The sequence below is a fragment of the Camarhynchus parvulus genome, chromosome 2, assembly GCF_901933205.1.
Source record: "Camarhynchus parvulus chromosome 2, STF_HiC, whole genome shotgun sequence".
Taxonomy (NCBI): Eukaryota; Metazoa; Chordata; class Aves; order Passeriformes; family Thraupidae; genus Camarhynchus; species Camarhynchus parvulus.
In genome coordinates, this window is record NC_044572.1 from 137,296,608 (window position 1) to 137,317,413 (window position 20,806).

The window sequence follows — 20,806 nt, forward strand, 5'->3', positions numbered from 1 at the left end:
TGAGAAATTCGTTTCAATACTTGCTCTCCTATCAGCTACATGGAAATAATTCAGCCATTTTCTACAGAAAAAAATGAAGCATGGGGTCCAATTAAGAATTTTGATTACTTCAATCCTTTGAAGAGTTCCAGAAGAGAAAGAGCCTAGAAAGAGCTAAAATATTTCTTAGGCTTTAGTAAAATATAGTTCTGACTCAAGCACCATGTATTGTAGGACAATTAAGATTCCATTTTGTTTTTGCACTCTTATTTTCTTTGACCTAACTGTATAATCCCACAAAGGAGACAATTAACAGCAACGAAACCTTACCAAGCTGCAAAGAATTCTTAAAATTATCTCTGCTATAAAAGCAGAGTCCAAGATTCTTTCAAGATAAAATATGAATTTAATAATACCTAATCTCATTATAAGCAAGAAAAAGCAGTTTATATGTACAGATTAAGTGATCTTGCTCAAACTGAGTTATCAAAACAGAAGCAACTGCAACTACTTTGACTATATTGCTTCTTTAGTTACTCTTGAAGTTAAACTGACTCTTTACGCCCCAATAAAGTTTCTCTAATATTATCCTTAAATACACACACGCATACGTATAATATCAAGATTAGAACTGTAAGCCTTTTAAGTTTGCTTTATAAATTTGATGTCATTCTGTGCCAAGCCAATCATACTAACTTACAGTGTCACTAACATCACTAGGACCAGCAAAAAACAGAGACAGACAGAAACCACCCATACTACATTCTAGCTCACTTAGAAAGCAAAATGATCATCCAGACTTCAAGTTAGCCAAAGCCTCTCAAAACTCACAAAGCTCTGCTCTCCAGATTTCCAATGAGTACTTAATGCATACAATTAAATCCACAGAGAGGCAATCTATGTGCCAAGCTACATCCAGATGTGTATGTATGCACACACGTACACACAGCCATTTCCATAAAAAGCTTTAAAGTGATTATGAATTACAGACAGGAAACTAATGTAACTTCCTGTGTGGAGTCTCATCCTAAAATAAATGTCCATATCATACAGTATTCATCCCCTATAACTTCCCTTATACAGACAAGCCTTAACTTGGATATTCAGGACAGCACTCCAATTAACCCATTGACACCTCAAGCCAGAGTAAAAAATCTGAGTACATACAAGCTTCTGCTCACTGTGAGGGAAAAAAGGCCTTTATAGCCCATAGAGATCTTATTTTCAGTCAAAGTTTTACAAAATTGTAACTATTACCTTCATCAAAGTCTGCATCATCCTCTGTATGTTGAGGGAAAGGGAAGCAATTTGTGATTTCCAGTCTGTCATCCACCACAAGACCCAGCAGCACGCCTTGGACTACTTCATTCCCCTGTCCTTCTTCTTGGTAATGTTTAATGATCTTTAACACAACCTAGAACATAAAACAATAAAATCATAACATGCAATGCATTATTTTTGTCCTCAAACCTATGTATCTGGAATTTTAAATTTGTTGCATGGTTTAGAGCTGCAAACCAAGTGAGCTTAAGCACCAGCAATTTTAATACAAGTTGAAGAGCAGACAGCCATCCTAGTATTACAGGGAAAAAACAAGACTATTAAATAAACCATCAAAATGCAGTTCTAAACCAATTTTCTGAAACACCATTCTAAAATGAAATATTGATCCTTTTTACTTTAGCTTGTTGCTTTAACTGTGAGCTTTTAAGAGTATCTTGCAGGTCCAATAAGCCCCCTCTTGGGGGACACAGTGCACAAAGAACTAACAAAACATCTTAAAAAACTATGCAGAAACTGGTAAGAGTTTTTAAAAGGTGCAGATCCCATCAAATTTCAATTGAATTAATCTTCTAAAGTACATCTCACTGAAGTTTTTATTTACTTCAGATGATAGTTCAAGTTATATAACGTGAATGGCATGTCATAGGGTATTTAAAGAAAATCAATGATAAAAGAAAAAAAAATGCACAAATTACTCGTAATATTTTTAACAACTTAATTTCCACTTCCTTCCTTAAATCTGAATTCTACAATGAATAATTCTCATGAGATGATACTGTAAATTGGAACAGTATGAACAAAACCACTCAAAAATAGTCAGTCATTTGCTAGCAACACTTCATACTTGAATAACATTTTATACTTGACAAGAACTACAGTAAGGTAAGACACTAACCACAAACCTTGACTTGAAAGAACTTATGCTTTCTCCAGCGTAAGAGGTTTATTCTACTAAACCCTAATCCATCCATTCAAAATCCAACAGAAAATGTCTGATGATTATTGTTTTCATTAAAGCAATTACTACTTTAACATCTGCTGGCAAACAAACTAGTTTAGTAGATTTCAGTCAACTGCCCTTAGAACAGGCTTTGTACAAGTACTGGCTTTTAGAGAACATTCTACAGGGCAGGGGGGGAAAAAAAGGAAGTTATGCTCATACTTACACATCAGGAACATATATTTGTCCCTAGCTTTCTGCTTTGTTGATTAGCAGATGTCACTCTTTGTAAAACACCATTAATGTACTGAAGTACCATAATACAGATTAAATGAAAGAAAAAGGAGAGCAGAATAGAAGATATTTGCAAATACACTGCCTTCTTGGGCTAAAATGGGAAAACAAGCTTCATACTTGGAGCCAGGGCAGAGACGGTAAAACCGAAAAGAAATACCCATTTCCAACTAAGTTGGATTTCAGTATCAAACTGGACTAACACCCACTGACTCCTTGTTTATTTACAGTATCACTCATTTGTGCTTCCTCTTTAATCTAGATATACTTCCATTGAAGCTTCTCAATCATCGATAGAAAACAACATTTCACTCCAATACTCATTCACATCTGTCACTCAAATCCTTTGCAGCCACACCTTTTTATGCAATTTGCTAAAACAGGTATACAGAGCAGAGACACAAAGAGATACTTTGGTTATATACATTTTATTTCATGGGAAAACAGTAAGGAAATTAGGACCAGTGGGCAGTGAAGCAGTATTTAACAGTGATGGAAACAATACACCAACCAACCACCAGTTTGAGATCACCTAGACATAGCAGATGAATGTACCAGAGTCAGCACATAAATAATATTCAGCTTGCATTTACTGTAAAGCTAAGGTTTATCATACATTTGCCATAAGCCCTGTCTTCCACAGCCATGGCATCCCTAACTACGCTGCCAGAATACAGCACAGAGTGTACTCAGTTGTCTACAACTATTCTCAGTGTCTTTACAGTTTTGGAAGCTTCACCTTTTCCAGTATTTTTCTCGTTTTCGCTTGAGCTCTCTATGCACACTGATTGTCCCTGTTAAAGGGAGTATTATTTGCCTGTTTAACTTCTTTCCAGGAGCATTTGTGATACAATGCCAATTTGCTGCAGCGTTTCTGATGATAACTGCTCAAAGAAAGCAGTCACAAATGAAACAAGCATGGGCTGCCACAGAGTATCAATGATTTTTCAGAGGAAGAAAACCAGGAGTTCAAAGCTCTTAAATGTTAACCAAATACCCCAATACACAATGAAGTTATTACACAAGCCTGCACTTTTCAATCTCCAGCCTGAAGACCAGAGCAGACATTATCCAGGGAGACACAGACCCCAGGGATTTAAGCCTACCTGCAACCTCGCTTTCCAACAGAGTCTGAGAAAGGGAGCAGAGAAGTTCATGAACTCAATACTCCAAATTTCACAACCATTAGGACACTGCAGAAGTTTGTGTTTATGACTGCACTGGAAAATACATTAGCTACCGAAATCACTTATAAAAAGATGCATCCAATGACACAGGATTTTTGTTTTCATTTTGTTCTTTGTTCTGGACAGTTTTATTTGGCATTTAAGACACCAGTCTTTTGTACAGCAGACTCTTCAGCTCAGATTGAAAAACCTGCCACCAAAACACTACCATATGACCAAGCAGGAAATGTGCTCTGAAACTTGTGTTTCAGTACTAAAAACAGACCTGCAGGTGTAAAGCAGAACTATTTCTCTAGTAATAACATCAGCTACAACACTAAAAATGTAATTTCCATTTGTTTGCTAGTCTCGATACGGCAGGAAGAGCTGACCACTATGCAAGCACCAATGCCATAACATTTCAATACTTCATACTGAATGAACCACATATACTCAAGAAAAATGAGCACTAAGTTGTATCTAGACATTTCCTAAAAGAAAAATATGTAATGTTTGTGAAGCATGGGAACAGAATCAGAGTAGTTATACTGGTCTGAAAATAAATGTAGTAAGTGTTAATATAAATAATGCAAGTAATGCAGCATATTGAAAAGTATCAGTTTTTCCAAATAACACTTTAAAAAAATCCCAAAGAAATCTAAATGAACACCAGTATAAGCATCTTTCAGTCAATGCTGATTCACCTTCCAAACACCATTTATAATTCCCATCCAATTATTCCCCTAATAGGAGATATTGCTACTTTGTACAAGCTATAACTGTTTTTAAATACCCACAGACCCTTCACTACTATGCCATAGCTACACAAAATTAACAGTATCCAAACCAAACCATTTCAACTGCTGCTGTTACTAATGTAATTCAGCTGGCCAGCGGGAAATGTTATGTTTCTAAGGAGAAAATGTATCAAATAACAAAAAAGCCCTCAGATTTCTAAACTCTAATACCCTGAACACAAGTCAATAATCATATGCAGTATGATTTAGTAAATCAGCATGTAAGAAGTATTCAGGTACATAATGACTCTTTAGAAAATATACAAGTAATTCCTAAATAAAACTCAAGAGTCCCGCAGCCTTGTAAATTTATCGTTCAAAACACCAAAGTAATTTAATCATTTGGAGTAGCCACTTGTCAGATTTTAATGACCATTAATCCTCAATTAAAAAAAAAAAACCAACTTTGCAATTCTGCAGTGCTTATAATCTCCAAATCTTCAAAGCACTGCTCAAACATGAAGAATAAAGTTAAATTTTAAAAAATGTAAAAGCCATTCTGAAACTATTAAGAACATCAAAGATACATATTTTAACTGCATACTGCCAAATTTTAAATTGGGCTACATCCCAACATCATAGTTGCTAATTTCAAAAGTTTGTACTTCACTACAGAAATACATGTAACAGGAACCCACAGCTGAAGTATCATGAGCCTTTGGGGGAAAATTCTGTGAAGACCCCACTGTAGGGTCATGAATATACCAAGATGCACATTTCTGCATTTATCTAAAGAGAAACAACAGCAAATCAAAGCACTGAGGATTCATGCACAGCAGTGTTCCAGAGAGCTGAATGTCACCACATTGAAACCAGATTGCCAGTACCTGTGCCATGCCTCGCACATGTGAAATCAAACAAGAGAGAGTTTCCGTTAGCCCAATTAATACATGATATAGCACATTGATCTACAGTCTTAAATTAAGTATTTACATCTTTTTAAATGCTTAACATTTTTCTGCCACCCAAGAAAGCTTTGTGGTCACAACCACTAGCATCAACTGTCAGCATCTGGGGAAGAGGATGGGGAGAGCGTCTAAATAACTCTGGGTGACGTAGCCGGTGTCAGCACTGACGTGGGAGTGCCACAACGCTCACATCCTCTCAGTGCTTAGCACCACTGACACTGTGACCAACAGTTAGCTTGGCAAAAGGGTCTCCAAAGCTGTGACTGCTAATAATGTGTGATACACTTTGCATACATCCATATCACACATGTAGCCTTCTCCATACAAACCCTTAAAACTCAAACCATGAACTTTTATATATCAGTGTTTTAGTATGAGCCATTTTACTTAAACTCCTAGCATAAACCAGATTCAAGAGAGAACTGATAATGCAGCTTTGTAAATGGACAGATCACAATGTTAGTGATTACTAACAGTGACTCAGGCAATGTTAACCTCAGAGTTGCCTGGAATCAACATCATCTTGATACACATAAATGGTGTGTGTATGTATGGCATATATGCCACCTCTGGATAAAGAGTTGAACTGTTTAGCAATTAATATCCACATGAAGACATACCACATTTTACTCTAATTTAGTGGCCATGTCTCCTTCTCCTGGTAGCCCTACACCAAAAGCAAATCTACAACTGCTGGTGTGCTGAAACAGCCAATTAGCTATGCAAAAATGAAATTTAATTAAACGTTCTGAAATACCCAAGTAAGCATGGAATGGCTTTGTTTTTAAACAAAGACTTGGAAAAAAATACAAAAAACCTAGATATCATGAAACATGAGCAATGTTAACATTTTAATAGCTCCAGATGAGGTTTTTACACACTACAGATAAGTGCTTATCCTACAGTTACAAAAGACAAGTTCTGAAAGCTGACCAAAAAAACTTGCCTTGAGCTGATTTGTCTCCTGGCTACAGCACCATTTGATAAGACAATAACAGAGACTCTCAACTTTCCTGCCAGGAGAAAAGGAACTCTTAAGTAAATTAAAGATATTACTGCAACGATTAACATTAAGAGAACATATGTCTGATACACATGACGCACTCTTCCAGATGATTAAGGAGACAGATGTTTATAGACACACATTGAAAATTCCACCTTAATCAGTGCAGTGCACAGAAATGGGTTCTAGAAAGCACTGTGACAGGTAATATGTCAGAACTACAGACTCAACAGGTAGATACCCTGGTCTCAGAGCTGTTACATATGAACTTTCGTGGCACACGACTCACCACCGCATAAAGTCATGGCATGAGTCCAACACCAAGCTGAGTTGCATGGCTGACAGTCCTGAAGGACAGAATGCCATCCAGAGGGACCTGGACGAGCTCAAGAAGTAGGCCAGGAGGAACTGCATGAGATTTTGTAAGAGCAAGGGCAGGGTGCTGCACCTGGGTCAGAGCAACCCACAGTAGCAGCACAGGCTGGGAGATGAACGCATGGAGAACAGCCCTGCCCAGCAGGACTTGGGGTGCCGCTGGATGTGAGGCTGGACATGAGCTGGCAATGGGCACCCCCAGGCCAAACAGGTCCTGGGCTGCATCCAAGGCAGAGTGGGCAGAAGGTCGAGCAGGTGACTCTGTCCCTTCTGCTCCAGTCTCATGAGATCCCACCTGCAGTGCTGTGTCCAGCTCTGGACTCCCCAGCGCAGGAAGGCCAAGACCTCTTGGAGTGAATCCAGAGGAAGCCCCCAAGCTGATCAGATCCTATAAGGATAGGTTCCTCCTATGAGGAAAAGCTGAGAGATTTGGGCTTGTACACCCTAAAAAAAAAAGACCTTGGGCTGACCTGACTGTGGCCTTCCAGCACCTGCAGGGAGCCTACAAGGATAATGGAGAGGATTTACAAGAGCATGCTGTGACAGGACAAGGGAGAATGACTTCAAACTTAAAGAGAGTGGTTCTAAATCAGATATTAGAAAAAATCCTTAACTGTGAGGATGGTGAGGCACTGGCACAGGTTGCCCAGACAAGCAGTGGATGCCCCATCCCTGAAGGTGTTCAAGGCCAGGTTGGATGGAGCTCTGAGCAACCTGGTCTTGTGAAAGGTTTCCCTGCCCATGACAGGGGGGCTGTGTGACAGTGGTCACAGGGGTTCTTGGATGAGGGAAGAGACGAGAATGTTGGCTCCATGTTCAGAAGGCTTGATTTATTATTTTATGATATATATATTACATTATAACTGTACTAAAAAGAAATAGAAGGAAAAGTTTCCTCAGAAGCTAGCTAAGCTAAGAATAGAAAAGAAAGAATGCTAACAAAAGCAGCTGGCTCGGATAGAGAGAGAGAGCCAGCTCTGCCGTGACTGGTCACTGAATCAAACATCCACACGAGACCAATCACGGATCCACCTGTTGCATTCCACAGCAGCAGATAACCATTGTTTACATTTTGTTTCTGAGGCCTCAGCTTCTCAGAAGGAAAAATCCTAAAGAAAAGGATTTTCACAAAAGATGTCTGCGACATGGCTGGAACTAGATGATTCTTAAGGTCCTTTCCAACCCAAACCATTGCATGAAATTAAAGATTAGAGGCGAAACTGAACTTTGCATGTTATACTAATCTCAATAAATATGACAATTTCTACTGATAAACACTGAATTCACTTAAATGCATATTCCAGCTTATTTGCAGAGATCTTTGAATTTTTCTAGATTCTCTTATTGAACAGGACTGCATTTTTGACCATTCCTGACATGATGGACGTCTAGACATATTTTCTTTTCTTATTCATACTTAACTTTAGAATAAAAGTTCTTAAAGCTCTAAGACAAATTTTATCTCAGAAGAAGAAAAAAATTTTAAAAATAATTTTCTATGAAGACCTTCAACATCTTAAAGTAATTATTTTGGCAGATATCTTCAGTTCTAACTATGTTTGGTGGCCCAAAAAAAAGCTTAATTCCCTGAGAAGTAATCAAAAGCTACTTAAGCTAAACATTCTGTTGAAAAACCTAAGGCCAAGACTGAGTGGACTTAAAAGCAAGGTAACTTCAGAAGAATGTAGTTCTGAAGAACAACTTCAGAAATAACAAGCCTTAGCCCTCACTGTTCTATCTAGTAAGTGTAGCAGTCATCCTTTGGACAGAAGGCCTCAAACGCCCCGCAATAATTTACCTTTATCTTGACTTGCTAGAGTCAAAACAGTAACATTTATGAAGTCTTTATAAATACAGTTCTTGGAATAGTAAGCTTACATTTTATGTCACTCAACACCTAATTCAAAACCAGATGTTAAAATCTTATTTCTGAACTTGACAAAAATTGGGGGTTTAAAACAATAATAGGAGCATAACAGAACGATGCATGCAATTTCATACCATCTCAATTGGGTGCAAATAACAAAATATCCTTTTGACATGAGCAGAGGTTTCTTGGAGCTGAGCCTAAATTCACCAGCAATGAAGAATGTGCACTGATCTCAGGTGGGCCTCAAGCAATATATTTTCACACTGAAATTATAAATTATAGGAGTCTGTCAACTTTGACTCATGTAGGTGCTCAGCACCAAACCATTCTGGAAATCCATGTTAAATTGAACAGAAAATTTTCCATCTTGAACCATGGGGGGATGATGCTACATGCTTCTGTACTATATTAATATTTTTGAGTATTAGGAAGCACATGAGAAGCATCCAAAGCTTTTTGTTCCCTGAGTGTCTTATGACATCACTGAGTACCATAATACTTGCTTAGCTTGTAAACCTCGAGACTTCAAATTATTTAACTGCAAGAGGGAATATCAGTAACCTTTCTGCTCCACAATATCTACATGAGGCTAAAGAAAACTACCCAAATCATAACAGATTATTGATGTAACAAGTCTTTTCTGTCACTTCTGCTTGGTTTAGGAACCATTTCCACCTGTAATTATAGGAATCTAGATGGTTTTCCAGACTACCTCTTGCTTATAGCCATCTCACTTTTCTTCAGCATTTGGTCAGGGTTTCTTTCCAACAGGACAAAGAAAGTGATGATATCCATATACAGCAATAAGCCAGATATAACATGCCTTGTCACTTTATTTCAGTAAGTGGCTGACTCAAAGCACAATTTTTAGTTAGTGACTGGCCAAGAGGCATTTTATCATTCTTCCTGAACATCAACTGCTTATGTGCACTGTTTGGAGCATGGCTGAAAAAGCTGTACCTTGCTTATCCTGAAGCTGAGTCTAGAAAAAATAGACATTCTGTTAGTTTTTCACTTTCTGAACACTCTTGCATAGATTATGTGTAGCTCAGCAGCATGAACACAAACTGCAAGCAAAGCTTCAACCACCACTGAAATACCCCACAGAAAACACTTTAAATGTACCTGCTATTTCAGTTGCTTTATTTCTCTTTTGAAGAAGAATTACTTCCAAACTTCTGTGACTCGAGAGCTCTAGAATTTCCCTAATAGCAGGAGGGAAAACCATTCTAACAAGAAGGGGGCCTCCCTACAGCAACACAGCACCCCACTTCCAGTCAGGGTGGTTGTTCCCACAGTGCAAGCCCAGATTCCTACAGACACTGCCAAGTGATTGACACACAGGATATTCACTCACTGGAAGCAAGCTCAGCTGCTGCAAACATGGGTTAGCTGTTCCCTCATTCTATTACTGGGACACTTTCAAAGTCACAAAGATTTTTTAAAAAATCATAACCTACAAATAAAGCTACTTCAAATTACAAAAATCACTGATTTCAGGTAAAACCAGACACAGAACATGAAACATTTCTCAGTACCTAGAACTAAAACTGGTTAATATCCAAAATATAAAATGGAATAGACAAACTGAGACAAGACTCCACAGGTAGGTGGAGTTCAGACTGAAGAACTGAAATAGTACAGACACCAAGCCTGTTTCTGCAAAAGTTCAACATTAGAAGGGAAGATTACTGGGTTTTGGCTAGAGGCGTGTTGGGTTTTCATAGGCTGTGGTTTTCCTTGACTCTGCCAGGAATTTACATTCATCAGCTAATGTCTTGTAGGTACTATGAACTATCTGTTTAAGTCATTTATTTACTCATGTCCAAGTGAGCTGCTTGTGCTTGCAAAAGGAAGTAGTTAAACACAAACTGCAGCACATCAAAGGAAAAACTAATTAAATAGTGGAGAAAAGCAAAGGTTATTAAAACAGAAAAATACTGAATGTTAATCAAGGTGTGTGTTACCAAATAGACCAATCTCTTCTTCATTTTTGTCCCACTACATTTGAGTTTTACAGTAGTTCAGGCTAACAACCATCTCCAGGGTTAATCACAAGCCATTAGCACACTTTAATATTGCCTGAATGAAAGTAAAAATGCAGCATTACACGTGCATTGAAACTCCCCATTGCTGTGCTCACACGCTGGTAAAACACAGTTCTCTGCAATGCAAAGTTTCATAACACATTTCACAGCACATGGATTCATGCACATTCCCATGGAAACCATCAAGGCCACGGGCACTGCACAATCATTTCCTTACAGAAACACTTCCATAGGACAGCCCCGGACCTCATGGTGCAAGGACAGGGCATTAGACGTTATTAGCACACTGACAGGAGGCAGAGATAGGGATGGGATGAGATTAGCATGCAAAATTCTGCTGGTTGCAAGAGAGATGGAGCATTTCCCCAGGACTATTTAGTATATTATTTCTTCTATTTCCCGAATCTCACTGAACGAAACACTTTTGAAAACATTCAGTATTTCAGGCAGTTTTTGCAAATTGCCAATACAATTCATACTTATTATTCTTAATGAATTCAATATCTAGCCATCATTTCAAGAATGAAAGCTAAGGAATTTACTCCTTCAGAGCACAGCATATGGAAATTGTATACAAGTGGTATAGAAGGCACAGTTTCAACATTTTCTGCTCAAAACACCAGAACTTTGCATTTATCCTTCAACACACAGTTGATTAAATGTTCTGTGTATTAGTGAATCACCAGTGTTCACATTCATGGGGCACAAGGAGTGTACTGCAATATAAGGTTTTCTTCAGCATCAACTTCTAGCAGCTTCCTACAAAAAGATTTAAAGAGGACAGCCTATTCTTTAATCAATTGTGCCAGACTGCTACCATTTTGAAGTTGAAGAAAAACTGCAGGACAGTTACTCTTACCTATTTGCCCTTCAAAAATTAGCAAAGTAAGGCAGACCTAGATGGGGATGAGGGAGTAGGAGTTCATCTGAGACTACTGATCTTTTCCAAAAAACATACCCTGCACAACGAAACTGGAATATGCTATTTAAGGGTGTGTCTTTAAAGCATGACTTCCATATGCATTCAACAGATGCTTCCAAGTAACCAGTAAATCCCTACTGGAATGACTTCCATATCGTTTTAATAATTTATAACTTTTTGCATAACGATTTTTTCCACATTGAAACACTCAGCCTTTCTGGCAAACACTTGGTTATGTGCTAAGGGGCTGCAACAGAGACAGATCCTCCTAGTAACAGCTAGTGCAATCCAGAGAACCAAACTTGCATGGAGTCTCAGTTTTCCTGCTGACTTAAAAGTAGAAAATTGAGGGGGAAAAAAAAGCCCAAACCATGAACGTCAGTTATTGCTTCAGCTTTCCCATCTTTCAGACAGAGATTTGCCTTTGTATCATCATCTGAACACTGCCACATGAAAATCACTTCCAGCAGAGTTCCATTTCTAATAACAGCTACTGTGACAAAGAGATTAAAAACGACCATTCTAAATTTTATCACCGAGAGTGCCAATGGAGAAGACAGTATGGCTTTCAAATTGCTTCCAAGGAGTGATGACAGCTGCAGTAAATATCCTACGTCTCATCTAAAGTTTAAAAAGCTTTAAAACAGCTATTTTTTTTTGCATTGATAATAATGTAATAGTAAAAAAACCCAAGATCTAAGTGCTCAAAACTCAGCCCTACATTGAAGAAGCGTTTTGTCAGACTCCATACTTTCCTCAGGTATGCACAAAAAAAACCCCAAATAATAATAAGTGATTTACACCTCCACATTCCTAAACACCAAAGAACTTGCTAAACAGGAAGGGGTATGAACACTGCTTCTTGCACAGATATGGGCTCCAAGGAACAGGAAGGATGTGCAGCAAACACACTGCAAAGCAGGATACAACATGTGAGCAGAACAAAGGCAAAGACCAACAAGACTGACATGCTCAAAGCAACATCCATATACTCTTTCCAGAAAAAACCCCAAATATTTACAAAAGAGAATTAGCCTGTTATTGCATGCACAAAGCAAAATTCAGGCATATCTTCAAACTCCAGTGAGTAAATAAGCCTGTCTATTAACTTTAAAATTTGATAAAGCCAAAAGAAATTAATAGAATGCTCATCTGAAATAAATATCCATACACAAGTCATTCAAAAATATTCCCACACTTATGCTGAAGTAACTTTGTGTATGCACATTAAAAAGACATTATCAAAGTTAAGCTCTATTGTCTTGGTTTTAGATTACTGAATAATCATACAAAATACTAACAACAATATTTATTATATGAGTCTATTTTTTTTCCATTTGGTACATTAACAATTAATTTACTTTCCATTAAGCTGATATGATTTTGCTATGTGGTAACATAATTAAACTGTTATACACTGTTGGTAAAGCCAGTATCACATCTCTCAATCTTAATGCTGCTGGAAGATAAAAAAAATATGAAAGAAAAGTATGCTCAAATCTATACCATCACTGAGAAGGTATTTTGAGCTTGTGTGTAAATATGGAAAAACAACATCCAAAAGGAACCATATCCAAAAAATATCTGTGGCAAAGAAAGATTAATGATAAAATACTATAGCAACAATAAATTGAAGATACACGATCCTTTTTCAAAGATTAGGGGACCAAAAAAAAAAGTTTGCTCCTCTTCCTACAAGGCCTCTCATATAGTCTATAAGATTTATTTAAAAGGTGGAAGAAAAAGTCTAAAGACTAAATAGGGTCTGGGAGGTGTTCATTTCATACACACCACCAAGGGCCTTTCAGTATCTGTACCTGCTGGGTCTCTCCCTGGGGCCTGCAGTTCTGTGTACAGTTCTCTCATCCACACCACACTGAACATCAGCTGCAAAGCTCTAATTTTTTTACAATAAACTGAAAACCAAAGGAGAACATTTAACAATGTTCAGTGTGCAAGCAGACATAATGCACTGATTGCACTCAGCAACAAAACCATCACTGGTCACCTCCCAACACACAGAGTCACAGCTAACACCAACCAGCACAAAAGGTAATGATTATTACCTGCTGCATTTCAGATGTAACATTTTAATCACTAAAAGGTAGGAATTTATTTGAAAGATATCTGGTGGAAATACTCTTGTCCTCAGTATCAACACAAACAAACAGGAACCACAAGAGCACGATCTCCTGTTTTCACAGGAGCTAAGAATTCACAATTACTATGCCAGAGACCAGTTTGATATTCACATAAGAGGGCCAAAAACCAGAGAATTTTAACTGCTAGTGACAGCAGTGTAGAGGGCAACACATTATTCCTCCCCGCATGCAGCAAAAGAAAGGCCTGTTTTGAACTAAGATTTTCCTCTTGAAGTCTTGAAGTGTAACACTGCTCAACACATTTAAAGCACCTCCACATTCAGAGTAACTCCTTTTGTCAGCACACAAGTTTCATGGCATGAAGCGATACCAGATGTTCCAGTTCTAAATGCCTCACTAGGGTACACTTACCATGACACTTAGGAGATGCTGAGTGCACCACTGCACTCTTACAAATCATTTAAAGTTTGTGCTCTGCTAGCACATATCCACTCCTATCCACTGACAAAAGACACTGAAATTTGCATTCTCAGAACATCATGATGTGGGTACTTTACCCACTGCAGTTCAAGAAATTTCACTAAGCCTGAAAATTGTTCTATTCCAAGGAGGCTCTTGCCCTTTCAACTTACCAGCACACATTAATGCTTTCTCTTCTGAATTTAAGCACAGATTATATGTCAGAAGTTCCCTTCTGGGTTAGATTCGTGCAACTCATTGTTAATACATGAAGATTAATAGAATATAAAACAAAGCTCGTCTGTCTTCTCCATTGTTCAAGGTATCCATGAATACATCAAGCCAGTATTCAATCCACACACCAACTCAGAGCCAGCATAATGTCATCTAACTCTTTAGGGAAACAGGTCAAGGAAAAGTCAACAAGATTAAACTTCAAATTAAAATTCCATTTTAACTCCTTTGGAAGAAACACAAAATACAATACCGCCTGAAGGATGTTATATCCTAAAATACTCCTCTACAGCTCTGCAATGTCAGAAACACTACAAATGACAGCAGGCAGAACCCATCACTGTGCATTCTTGCAAAGTCTTAGAAAGGCTAAAGAAGGAAAAAAAGAAACACAAGAAATGCTAGGGAAAGCACAATATTCACAATTCAAGAAATACCAGAGATTTCAGCCAGTTCAATACAGGCTTCACCAGTATGACAAAATTAAAAAATTTACTATGGAAATTGATTCCTTTCTTTCCATAGTGTCAAAAGTCGTAATTTTAAAAAGTCCTTACACAAACATTTACAAGAAAAGTCTTAGAAATTGATTTTCAGTAATCATGGTACCTTATTTCATTTACTGTGGTCAAACATATCATTCTGAAGGGCTCCTCCCTACAAACAGCTGAGGATAACAGTCCAATGTATCCAACCCCTTCACGGCAAAAATGGATGGTAATTAAAAAAAAGGCACAAGTGTGACGGTGTTCACAGGGGTCTTAGGATGAGGGAAGAGACAAGACTCTGACTCCATGTTTCAGAAGACTTGATTTATTATTTTATGATATATATTATACTAAAACTATACTAAAAGAATAGAAGAAAGGATTTCATCAGAAGGCTAGCTAAGAATAGAAAAGAAAGAATGATAACAAAAGCTTGTGTCTCAGACAGGGTCTGAGCCAGCTGGGCTGTGATTGGCCATTAATTAGAAACATCCACATGAGACCAATCACAGATTCACCTGTTGTATTCCACAGCAGCAGATAACCATTGTTTACATTTTGTTCCTGAGGCCTCTCAGCTTCTCAGAAGAAAAAATCCTAAGGAAAGGATTTTTCATAAAATGTATCTGTGACACACAAGCAACTTAAATATCACAATTGTGAACAGAGCAACTACTGAAAAAGAATTCAATTATTATGTGAGAGGTTTTTTAAATGTGTAGACTCATATTCTTATCTGTGTTATTGTAAATAAGTAAATAAATCCTCTATATATACTTACCATAGATAAGAATACAAAGCACTAGGCACACCACAGCATCACCAAATCAGGGATGATGTAATGAAGCTTGAAGTAACAATCTTTGATTAAATCACTTGTATCTGACACAAGAGAATGTGGCACTATAGCCCCATTGTTGATGGTGGTGCACACATGCAGACAAGGCCTACAACTTCTAACCATCCTCATGACATATTTATGTTTGGGCCAATGTATGTTTGTATTTACTCCAAACAAACTTGCAAAGATATCTTAACGTATAGTGGCAATTTGTTATTAGTATTAAGGGTTTTGCACATCAGCAGTTATGAAAATATAAGAACAGAAGCCTACAGGCACTTTAACTTTTGCTACTTCCTACAATATGTGAAAATTGTGTGCAATGGACATATGCGTAAAAAGAAATCATATGCAGTGGCTGAGTAAAAAAGGAACCATCATTCCCACTAGTGAAATGATAAAAGCAATGCACATATTAATGCTTTAGCATGAGCTAAGGATCTAGTTATATTACTTTGCAAGAGCCATGTATAAGCAAACCTTTTTCAGTCAGCTAACACTGTTCTTCAGAACCATTTCTGGGTGTGTAATTTTTTGAACGTGTAAATAAATGCAAGGGTAAGATTTAAAAAGAAATTTTGGAGCTTAAGAATTTAGTTAGATGAATTTAGGTAATTTTACCTTCTTTCCTAGAATAACCTCATGCAGAAGACTTGCAGAGAATGAAACACCTTCCCAGTAAAAACACAGTCCCTTGTAACTACTCTGAAGGTGATTAAATGAAAAGTGATTAATAATAACACTTATCTGGCCTAGCAGCACACTTGCCTTGCTAAGAGTTCCCCATCTCCCATCCCACAGCTGCTATTTTCCAGAAGAGTTTCCATATATCCATCACCTACACATTAGTGGTCTGACACAACCCACAATCCACCACATGGAGTATCTGGTTTTGGATATTAGTTCAATTTCTGAATGACACAGACTTTGACGCTCATCATGTAAAAATGCTACTTACTTACCCTACCAGATCTTATGCCTTTGAATGATACACCAATTCACTTCTGCCTTCACAGTTTTCTCTGTTGCCTGATATCACTACTAAAATCAACAGAAATGCATAAATATGCCAAGGATGTCCTCCATAGGTGCAATTTTAGACAGTGTAGTAGGGTTAGAAGTTTTACTAGGGAAGCATTTTAGAGAAGTCTCCAAGACTTGACAGAAATCTAGAATCTTCTGTTAACCTAAAAATCATTCAAAGGAATAATTTTTTCTTATGTCCTAAAATACATCAGCTTATAGTTTGAAATGTATTGCACCTTACTGAAAGAAAATACTATAATATCAGTGAACCAAATCTGATTATGAAATTTTAGCAGCTGAATTACCAAATATTTGGTTCCCATTGAAAAATTTCTAGAATAGAACAAACCAGAGTCCATCAACACCTCTTGCAAAAAGAAAGGGGTAAGCAAATTACAGCATTTCTGTACAATTATTTCTGACAGCTTGCAATAATCACAGAATCAGAGAACTGTTTAAGCTGAAAAGATCTCTAAGATCATCAAGTGTCACCATCACCCCAACCCCACCCCACCGTATTCACCATGAAACCACGTATAAGTGCCATATCTACATGTATTTTCAAACACTTTTGAGGAATGGTGATTCCACCACCCTGGGCTGCCTGTTACAATATTTAACCACCCTTTCAGTAAAGAAATTTTTCCTAATATCCAATTTAGACCTCCCCTGTACCAACCGGAGGCCATTTCCTCAGGTTGGTAGAGGGACTGTCCTATCACTGGTTACCTTGGAGAAGAGACCAACCCCACCTGGCTGCAGCCTCCTTTCAGGGAGCTGTAGGGAGGGACAAGATCTCCCCTGGGCCTCCTTTTCTCCAGGCTAAACACCCCCAGCTCCCCCAGCTGCTCCTCATCTGAGTTATGTTCCAGCCCCTTCCCCAGACATGCTCCAGGCCCTCAAAGACTTCCTTGTAGCAAAGAGCCCAAAACTGAACATGGGATTTGAGGTGCAGCCTCACCAGTGCTGTGTCCAGGGGGACAGTCATGCCCCTGGTCCTCCTGGCCACACCACTCCTGCCCCAGGCCAGGATGCCATTGCTCCTTCTGGACACCTGGGCACACACTGCTCATGTCTGGTTGCTGTCAACCAGCACCCCCAGGCTCTTTCCCACCAGTCACCCTTTCCCAAGCCTGTGCACTGCTGTAAACAAAAGCCCTCTCTGGGCTCTTTGACTGGAGAAAACATGATGGAATATCCATTCAGATTTCAACAACAGGAAGCAAAGATAACAGGATATCATACATAGCACTTAATCTGATCATTTTGTCAGGATGGTCAAAAACAAATACGTGAATTCTTACATCTCACCTCAAAGAAAAAGCGCATTTTATAATGTGCTTCTGGAGGCTAATTTTTTACCTTGCTTCTTCTAATTTCTTACAAAAACCAGACCACCTATACTGGAATCCATTTTCAATCTAACTTTATTTATTAAGAAATTGAACAGATTAAAATCAGATTTTAAAAAGAGGCCCGAGAAGCAGACACTGCTGCACCATTACATATTAAGGTAACATCCTGACATTCAGAACTTCTTTTCATTACAAATACTGGAGGTTTTTTACTTTATTATTCCTCTGAAACACCAAGCTTTCTAAACATACTTCCACATTCTCACATAGAGAGACAACTGATGCATCTTCTATTTTGCACTCATAGACTCCAAAGCAACACCTAAACATGCCTTTGCTTTCAAAGCAGCCCCACTTGAAGGGTTAATTGTGACACTACCAGGAGATGGGACACCACTGAAGAGAAAGAGATCACCAACGCCCCAGATGCCCACCTGAATTCAGAACTCTTGGCACGTTATCACCCTGGCCATCATCACAATGACTGATGAAGTGCTGCTACTTTGTGAGAGCAGACAAGACATTTAAACCAGTGAGGTATCAGGAACACTTCAGAAGAATTTCAGTAAGATATTATAACAGAATTCACATTGTTTGCATAGCAAGCAAATTTATGCCAACATTTCTCTCCATCACAAATGTCACAGAAGTTTATGAACCTGTGCCAATGTCCTGAGAACACTTTCTTTGTCTAGGAGACATCTTCAGGAGGTGGAAAGTTGAAAGTTTTTATAGTTTTCAGTAAATCACCTCCCTCTGTACTGACTCCATGTGAGAGGCACCACTGTGCTGGACCAGAAGAAAACACAAGGAGAAGGAAAAAAAAGCATGAAATAAAAAAAAAATTAAAAACAAACAAACAAACAAAAAATCATAAGCATTTGCTGGACTGTCAGAAGCAGAGCATCAGGTCACAGCTGATCTGAATCAACAGCAGCTCACAAAGCAGATTATATGCCTGATAGAGAACAACCAGGAGCAAAATAAATCAAATTTACCAGTTGTTATCAAAGTGTATGGCACCAGCCTGCAGGAGCAGCCTGCTATCCACTGCTGGCTTTTTTGGAACATTTCACAACTGGTCAGTTTTCACCACTCCTTGAAAATGCTTCATGCACCAAAGCCACAGGCACACAGACAGCTGGACAGAACAGAGCAGAAAAAATGTGATTCAAATTTCCTCTTTCACAAGACCTACTACACACAAATAAATTATTTGTTGTCTTCCCAAATATTTACTACACTGTATACCTCCAGGATAAGAGCTGAGGACTACCACTAAAAGTGCCAAGCAGGCATCAAAGCTTGTCTCAAAACTATGAACTTGTTTTTCATAACCAGGGTACCCACTCTCTCCTTCACAGTCCAGCTGCACAGTGCTCTGGTGACACTAGGCAAAGGTGATGAATTAAAAAACAACGTTTCTATCATTAAAAAGTAACTTTTTCTCCTTGTGTCACTAACAGTATTCCCAACACCCTAAGGCCTAAACCAACACAAAAAGAACCAGCAGCAAAGCCAAGAACCAACTTTAGCAGATGCTCCTTCCACTTTAGGCCTGCACGGATTGTCTGTATTAGGATGGCTCTGCTCTCTGCTAAGCCCCTTCACCCCATCAGTTTAATTTATTTCTCACTAAGCAAAGGCAGGAGGTCCTGGCAGCCCTGACAGAGAAGGCAAAAAGCACAAAGGGTGAGGGAAAATTCACTGTGCTTCTCAGCTCTTACATCTGTGGCATTTTCCATGTATCTGGTACGAGTGCGAGGTATGAAAGCAGCAAACAGCAACTCCGGGCACAGGGGCGGCAGAACTGAACGGTGGAGTGGGACATTTAAGGACAAATCACTCTGCGCGGGCCCGGCCTGTGCTGACACACCAGGGACGAGCACGGGGAAGCCGGGCGGGGAAGCCGGGCAGGGGCAGGAAGCCGGGCAGGGGCAGGGGAGGGAAGCCGGGCAGGGGCAGGAAGCCGGGCAGGGGCAGGGGAGGGAAGCCGGGCAGGGGCAGGACGGGGGAGGGAAGCCGGGCAGGGGAGAGAAGCCGGGCAGGGGCAGGGGAGGGAGGAAGCCGGGCAGGGGCAGGGGAGGGAAGCCGGGCAGGGGCAGGAAGCCGGGCAGAAGTAAGAAGCCGAGCAGGGGTGGGAAGCCGTTCCTGCCCCTCGAGAAGCGCCACTCCCGGCAGGACACGAGGCTCCGCCGCGGCGCCGCCCCACGCACGGGCCCCGCCGGCGGCTCCACGCGGCCACCCCGCCCGCCCCCCACCCGCGGAGGCCCCGGGCCCTCTGCTCACCAGCCCGTCGATCTGCACTTGTTTGACGGCCGAGTCTCCCGCGGCGGCGGCTTTGCCTTTGCCCTTGGAGGCGCCGAAGCCGCCGCCGGCAGCACCCGAGCCTTCCTTGCGCGACGCCATGGCTGCCCCGCACGGCCGGAAAGGGAAACGCGCCGCACCGGAAGCGGCGGCGCGGCCGGGGCGCTGCGCGGCCAAACGGCCCCGGGCGGGAACGCGGAGCGGCGAGCGCGGGGTCCGGTATGGCGGCGGTGCCGGCTCAGGGCTGCGGCAGGGCGTGCCCGCAGAGACTGGGCCTGGGGCCTTGTGCAAGCTCATCCGGCATGCGACAGCCCAGACAGCCTTCCCTGCCGGCTTTCCTCTCCGCAGAATCATTTACCTTGGAAAAAACCGCCAAGATCATCGAGTCCAACCTATGAGCAAACACCA

The 20,806-nt window shown here is 39.9% G+C and overlaps 1 protein-coding gene across 1 annotated transcript in view; it reads right to left on the bottom strand.

Annotated features, from left to right (window-relative positions):
- EIF3H (eukaryotic translation initiation factor 3 subunit H) overlaps nucleotides 1-20,517 on the bottom strand; it is an 85,596-nt gene extending 65,079 nt beyond the window's left edge. Inside the window, exons 1-2 of the mRNA XM_030944236.1 lie at nucleotides 20,381-20,517; nucleotides 1,237-1,393 (exon numbers count right to left, since the gene is read on the bottom strand). Coding sequence (XP_030800096.1) covers nucleotides 1,237-1,393; nucleotides 20,381-20,500 — 277 coding nt within the window. The 5' untranslated portion in view covers nucleotides 20,501-20,517. The remainder of the gene's footprint in view (nucleotides 1-1,236; nucleotides 1,394-20,380) is intronic.
- Nucleotides 20,518-20,806: the final 289 nt, after the last annotated feature.